We start from the raw sequence: 8,069 nt of genomic DNA, 5'->3' as shown, positions 1-8,069 counted from the left end.
CCAAAAACATTATGTAAAAAAAATTAATTAAATACCTACAACTAAAAATGCGAAATAATAACTTTAAACTTTATATAATCGATTTATTTGAATGCCATTTCAATTATGATAAATATTATAAATAAAATATTATAAATAAATATTTTTTTTTCATAAATGTCTTGCCACATGTTAAACACGTACTTTAAATTTATAGTTTTCATATTCTAGCTAAACAATTTTTAATGACAAATAAACATATAAAAATATTTATATTTAATATCAATTTATACCATATACTAATCGTTTTTAACAAAAATCATTCCTAAAGAGAAATAAACAAATAAAAAATAAAATTCAAAACATTAAATATATCCAAATATATATTTCATATATCCTAATCCTTACCACAAAAATGTAAAATCATACTTTTATTGAAATTGAAAAAAAAAATAATAATAATAACGATCACTTTCATGTATCTGGATTCTGACCCAAATCGGATAAGGCTTCCCCGATCAACTAACCTGGTTTTTGTTTTTAATTACATTCCCCACTCAATAATGCTTCAGTATATATCTTCTTGGACGGCTTCTCTCACCCTTCATTTAATACCATTGATGACCAGAGCCCTGCTGCATGTGAAACCTGCTCACCTAACAGTTCCCTGGCTGCTTGTTTGACCTAGCTAAAGATTGGATTTTACATATGAAACATGTAGATGGGTTGTTTCCAAAGAAAAGTAGGAAGAAAGAATTTGTGTCTTTCGTGGGAAAAGAGTAATTGAAATTAATACATTTTAGTAACTTCGAAAATAATCTGAAAATGGAGAGACAATATGATTTATTTCTCTAAAAAATTTATATAGCAAATTTTTTGATCATAATTCATGTCAAAAAAATTATTATAGTGATTTTTGTGATCCATGATGTAGATAAATGTTTTTCCCATTAATCACATAATCAAAAATTAATTGAGGCTTTAACCAACTAATATGATCCATCCTGATATTTTATTGGTTAAAGATCATTGGGGTCTCGTGAATATCATTCGAATTATTATCAATTCAATTGAGTAGTTTACCTAGCCCAGTTTGCCCCACTGTGAGATGACAGATGTAATACTCACGTGGAACATCCCTTCAACGCTTGTCACGTCCGCTTTTTAATTTTTTGCCGCGATTTGACAGATCTGTGGGGGCTGGTCAGATCAGGAATATAAGGTCCATGTTTGAGACCAGCCAAGTCCAAATTTGTGATCATCCATTTTCAGGCCCTCTGTCTCTGAAGCTACATTGCTTCTTCTGTAGTACTAGTCAATAAATCTTGATCCACTGTTGGATTTTGGAGGTTGAATTCAACTGACTCATCATCCCATGGCATCTGTGACTGAGTGCGTGAAATTAGCTGCAGATGCCGAGAGCGCTCTACAGGCTGTGGCTCTGAATTAGGAGGACGTTATCGATGCAAAGCAGATGGAAGTCACCCGTCTCACGGGCGCCGCCGTCACTAATCATATTTTTCAATGTAGCTGGCAGACCAGAGACGGTGAGAAGCCCAGGAAGGTCCTGGTTCGAATCTACGGAGAGGCCGCCAATACGTATTTTGATCGAGAATATGAGATTCGGGCATTTGAGTGCATTTCAAATCTTGGTCAGGGTCCGCGTCTCTTGGGTTACTTTCATAATGGCCGCATTGAGGAGTTTCTCAACGCAAAGGTAAAGTAGAATTTCAGAGCTCTTTTGAGCAATCCATGGATGGTTAAAGGATTGGATTTTAGTTTGAGGATTGTTATGGATGGTTAAAGAATTGGGTGTTAGTTTGAGGATTGTTAAAGGATTTTAGTTTGAGTGATTTGGTGAAAATTAGTTTTTTTTATTGTTTGGGTTTAAGTTTTTTTAAACATGTTTAATTGAGTTTGTGACGTAATCAGATTTTCCAAAAAAATTATAAAATATATATTTTTATAAATATTTTTTTAATTAATAATAAAAGTAATAAAACATTTTATTTTATTTCAAATTTTCCCAATTTTAATATATTTAAATATTAATTTTTTTTTTTTTAACTTTATTACAATTTTCAAAATATTTAATTTGTTTTTATCGAATCAAAATATTTAATAATATTTGTTTTTATGGAAACAGGATTACGATTGTTCAACTTATAAACCAGTGTTGAATTTTTTTTATGTTGCAATTATTAAAATTGCTATATTACACATTTGAAAAGGTTATATTAATTTAGTTAAAGGTAATTGTTATTATGTAATAAATTAAATTTATTACATTATATTATCATACTTGTAAGAGTTAATGAATAATCATTAAATGTAAAGTCATATCAACTTCATATGCTAAAATATTTTAGAAATTTTTCCAAATATTTATATTTAATAAATGTAAAAAGTATTAATTATTTATATTTTATTTATGTTTTTTTTTTTCAATTTAAGATAATGTATTATAATAAGTTTTCATTTTAAGTCAAATTTAAGTCACTGATCTAAATTTGGTTGATGTTTCTTATTCACATTATGTGATAAATTTGATATTAAATCACACAGGTCTATAAACATATTATAAATAAAATAATATTTAATTATATTACTAAATAATTTAATTTTATAATTAATATTAATATTTTAATTATAGCGATAAATATATATAATTTTGTCATATATAATTTTAAAATTATAAATTTTATTATAATCATAGATTTAGATAATTTCCAAATTAAAAAAGATATTTAAATAATAAATATGAAAATATTTTTTTTTTTCAAAATATTAATTAATTTTTAAATTTTTATTTATTTATATATATTTGTTTACGTATGAAAAATATACGTGTTCATGTGGTACATTTAATTTTAAAAAGTTCAAACTAACGTATACATATTTATTATCTTTTCTTTCAATAGATTTTGAAAAGCGTCGTACATTTGTGAAGGAATATTTAAAGCCATCCAGTGGCACAGGTACGTTCTCTTCTTTGGCTTTTGATTTTATTATATATATAGTAATGATGTAGTTTATTTTAAAATTGTAATTTTTTTATTTAATTGATTTATTTAAATTATATAAACTTTTGTTTTAAAATTTCACTCCTATTTTGTATTAATATTTATTTAAAAAAAATTTATTAGTTTAATATTTATTTAAAAAAAAATTATTAGTTTTGGGGTAGTGTGATTTTTGTTAATGTACTTCGTGGTGAAGAGGTTATTAGTTCTAAATTTTGTCAGAAAAATCTAACCATGCTCAGAGTTTGTGGCCCATGTTAGATGTGATCTTTGGGTGATTTTGATGGCTTAGATGTCCGTGTATCATGGTTACTCATGGCTTAGATGTCCCTGTATCATGGTTACTCAAACCACACTAGGCATTCCAATCATTTAAAATCTTACTTTACTTAACCCAAAAAAATCAATTTTATTATTAAATTAATTTACATAAATTTTTCTATCCAAAATATATAAATATACATTAATTTTCCAATCAGTGCATAAGCAATGTGAATGAATTATCATTTTAAAGTCTAATCTTTCTTTAATTAATCTAGATTTATAATTTTAAAATAATTGTAATAATTTTTAAAATTAAATTATCTTAAATGCTTATATTAATTATTTTATATTAGAAAACTAAATGAATAGATAATTAAAAATAATAATAATCAACAATTATGTAAAAAACATATATCCCAATTTGAATTATAATGTTTTTTGTTATGATGATGATGATGATGATGATCATTAACATCCACTAAGACCAATGTAGTCTATCAAACCTTAAGAAAATAAGAATGTAACTCGATTCTTTAAAATATTATTTCTATGATAAAAAAGAAGGGAAATAAGTGCTCCAAGGTCATTATAGTTGGGCTTGACTTAACAAGTCAAGAAGATTGGAAGTGTGGGAGATGTTAGGGAAATGAGAGCGGATGTGAGTAAGAGCCAGGCAATCTAAGAGGAAGTGTTTTTCATCTTCCACCTTCTTAGTATTGCAAAGTTGACAGATTCTATCATCCCCGGGAGTTTTGGGAGTAGACCACTGCCCAGTTTCACTTCGAAGCTAATGAGAATTAGTTCTTATCCTAGCAATGTTCATTTTTTTTTAGTGTTGGTCAGTATAGAGAAATAGTTCCGATTATCAAGGGTGGGGTTGATCATCTCCTTATAATATCTCAGCGTTCTTTTTCCCTCCAACTCCTTATCATCCCACAATTTATCCTTAAATTTGGAGGTAATAGTATTTTTTACACTATCCTTGTTTCCCATGATGATCTCCTTCTTTATCCCCCAGTGGTTGAGCCAAGACTGGGCATCCTTATGCCACCCATGCTTGAGGCAGAGGTGGGGGTTTTGACTATAGTTTGAAGCAAATTTAGGAAACCTCCGGGATTCAATGTTCTAAAGCTTCTTCTTATACATCAGATACCTAAACATAGCCTTGTTCTCAATGGGGGGAAGGCAAACTTCGATCAAGAGGATTGGGTAGGGAATATTTCCCTTGATCTTGAGGTTGTAGGTTATGAATTGCTTTTGAATCATTTCAATCTTTCTCCATGACTCTCTGGATATACTACAACACCAAACTTCACATCCACATAAGATAACATGGGTGACAAGAGCCTCAAAGAGGAACTTTTTTTTACTCTAAATACAAAGATTAATCGACTTACTATTGTTTTTTAGCTCATCATAAGCTTTCCAACCACCAATAATCCTTTTCTCAATGCTATAATTTCAGTGGAAATGTTGAGGAATGCCAGTACCTAAATATTTATAAGAAGAAACATGTTCTAAGTCATTGTTATAATAGACGAAATTACCATTGCTCATCTTTTTGGATTTAATTATCATGATTTCAGTCTTGTCAATATTAACAATCATACTCATCTTGGAGCAGTAATCATGAAGATTCTTGAGCTCCTTGCCTAGGTCATCATGGTTTATGGCGAGGAGAACGATATCATCAACATAAAGGAGAAGATTAATGATTATACTAACAAGTGTGGTGCCCTTGCAACCCTTAGTTTCCAAACACTCCTCAAGCTTATCGATGTAAATGCCAAAAAAGGTAAGGGACAGGGGACACCCTTGCTTAACCCCAATGTTGCATTTAATATCTTTAGGCCACCCTTCATTGATCTTAACCTTAGCAACAATGGTCTCATAAAGATGAATCACAACAATCCTCAACTCAAGAAAAACATTTATCTCTAAATCTTTTCTAAAACTTATCCTAAGAAACAATATTGAAAACTTTTTTAAATCCACCTAACCAAATATATATATATATATGTTTTATTAATTAATTACAAAATTTTAAGATTTTATATATATATATATATGTTTTATTAATTAATTACAAAATTTTAAGATTTTTATGAGAATAAGTGATAAAATAATTTTTAAAAAATAAAAAAACTTATAGAAAATTTTGAAGAATATGCTATTGCAAAGTTGTTAATAATTTTTGGTATGTGAATTTAGGTGAAACTGTGAGTGAAAAAGAAGTTGAACAGTTTTTAAAAGATATCGAGAAATATACTATTGCAAGCCATATCCATTGGGCTCTATGGGGAATTATTGCGGTATATTTTCTATAACTTCCTTTGTAGTATTAACTTGAGTATATATTGTTTTTTATCCCATTCATTTTATATATTTTGATATTCATATTGAAGAACTTATTAAATTTCATAGATTAATATTTTGTGATGTCCTCATTTTCATAGAATATCATTTGCCTATTACGTTGTTTGTTTCTATCCAGGGGCGTGTGAACACCATAGACTTTGATTATATGGAGTATGCTCGACAGAAGTTTCAACAATACAATTTATGGAAGCATTCAATATTAAATATTGAATAGCCAACTTTGATCGAAGAAGTTATGATTATTTTAAATATTTAATAATTGGACATGGATTCCATATTATATATTGAATAATTAATTTGGATTATGAGAGAAGTTAGGACTATTTCTGAGATTTTAATAATGAGATAATATTGTTCATTTAGATCATATTTATCATTATGTACTTTTGATTGAAATTATGATTAACTTTTTTATTAATGTAGAGTGGGTTAATTATGTTATTTTAATTTTTATTTAAGTGATATATTTTTCTACGAGTGAGTGTCATTTTATTATATATATATATATATATATATATATATATATATTTCAATAGGGTTATAATTTAAAAAGTTGTATCGGATTTTTAATAATAAATTTTATATATATATATGAGAAAAAGGAATGATAACGGGTGATTAGTAAAATAGTATTTATGTGATTAGTAAAATAGTATTTATGTTAATGTATTGAATATAATAGTTTTTATTATGTTTATTTATGTTTTATTCTTTCACTTTCCATATAGTTATAATTGTTTAATTATTTGGGTGGTTCAACTAATTTATATTTTGATTTGGTTAAGTCTTTATTATGTTTATTTATGTTTTATCTTTTCAGCTGCCATATAATTATAACTCTCTAATTATTTGGGTGGTTCAACCAACTTATATTTCAACTTCGTTAATCAACTCTATTATTGGGTCTAGTCAACTGCTTGGACTAATCCCTCCAACATCTCCCCCTAACTTAGTTCATTGCTCATCCCAACAAGTGGGAGATCTAGATTACAATGATGATATAAAATTTTATAGAGAATATAATATTTGGAATTCCATTTCTTTCACTCATTCTTAAATAGTGTTTTTTCTGCACAAGTTGATGTTGATGCTACTGATGTTGATGTTGGAGTTGGAAATTGAAACCTTTGGCTTACTTGTGAAGCTAGTCTTTGACAAGGTGATATTGGGTCATGAGGTTTACAAACCATTGTCCTGTAGATATATGTTCAACATACAAAATTTGTTGGCAAAAATTAACCATTTTTTATAATATATTGAGTTGGCTTATGTTTTTGTCTAAGAGAACTTATCATTGGTTGGGTAGATATTTTGAACAAAATGAACAATTTCTTGTGCAATTTTCCCTTCACGAAGATCCTCTTCACTAATTTTGTGTTGGTTTTAAGTTGAGTCTTTATGTAAGGTTTCATTTTTCTATTACTCCCTTGCTCCAAGCATTTTTCCTATTTATCAACAACAAGGGTTGTGAACCACATGGGGACGCCTTCCCACATGTTCATTTACTAGTTCATGTGTTTTCCTTCTATATCTCGTCTCTTGTGTTTATAATTTGCATTGTCAACTCTTTTCATTTTGCCGAAATCTTAAGTGGGAGATTCAGCGAGTAGTGTTTGAAGTGGGTTTTTCTCTATTCATTTTTATCGAGCCTTTGTGTAAATATTTGTGAATGTTTATTTTGTGAAATGTCCTCCATTTTTGCTTGGTGCATATTGAACAATGATGTCTCATCCTTGATGCATCAATTCTATCAACTCTCTACATCAATCTTGGTACCATTCATATTTCCTCTCCATGTGCCCATCTTCTCATTCTTGACATCTCCACAATCCCCTGAATTTCTAGAAATAGAACTTGGGATTTTCAGGTAGACATCAATTAACTATTTGCAAACACAAAATTAGTTCGCATGATTTCTCACGATTACAAAATAATAATATGTAATCATAAGCCTTGCCTTTATTTATAAGCTAATGTGATAGGAATGAAATTATTTTGCGCGATTAGTCAAATTTTTAGTATCTATAGAGAATTATTGTTGGAAAGGCAGAGGAGCCAAAACACAAATTTCACACACAAAACACATGATCTGCGACTCTTCTATTGATCACACAAAATTTGATTGATTACAATGAACCCAATGATGGATATTTATATGTTTCCAACTAGTGACTCGCCTAAAATAACTTGACATTCAACCACACACTAAATTTGTCTATCACTTAACTCGACTTGACTCAACACTCAATTAAATGAATCTCTAATTTTAGATAAATCTCCATGTGGGAGTTAATTAGCTATTTTAATACTCCCCTTTAATTATGACCTCTAAAATAACACTGACTCATAACAACTCAAACATGCTTGCTAGTCTATGTCTCAACTAGGTTTACAACACCCAAGTTTCTTATGTGAAACTCAAAC

At 28.6% G+C, this 8,069-nt stretch overlaps 1 protein-coding gene across 1 annotated transcript; it reads left to right on the top strand.

Annotated features, from left to right (window-relative positions):
* The first annotated feature begins 1,354 nt into the window (after positions 1 to 1,354).
* On the top strand, positions 1,355 to 5,859 carry LOC149151434 (putative choline kinase 1). Its single transcript, XM_089443154.1, has 5 exons — positions 1,355 to 1,411; positions 1,454 to 1,696; positions 4,923 to 5,061; positions 5,478 to 5,578; positions 5,761 to 5,859. The coding sequence occupies exons 1-5, from the start codon at positions 1,355 to 1,357 to the stop codon at positions 5,857 to 5,859; spliced, it is 639 nt and encodes a 212-aa protein (XP_089299280.1).
* The last annotated feature ends 2,210 nt before the right edge of the window (positions 5,860 to 8,069 follow it).

The sequence above is a fragment of the Pinus tabuliformis genome, chromosome 9 (assembly GCF_031772625.1).
Source record: "Pinus tabuliformis cultivar Carrire ecotype Pingquan chromosome 9, CPIR1, whole genome shotgun sequence".
NCBI classification, from domain to species: domain Eukaryota; kingdom Viridiplantae; phylum Streptophyta; class Pinopsida; order Pinales; family Pinaceae; genus Pinus; species Pinus tabuliformis.
Note: the sequence above shows the minus strand (reverse complement) of the source record. Positions and strands in the feature narration are given on the sequence as shown.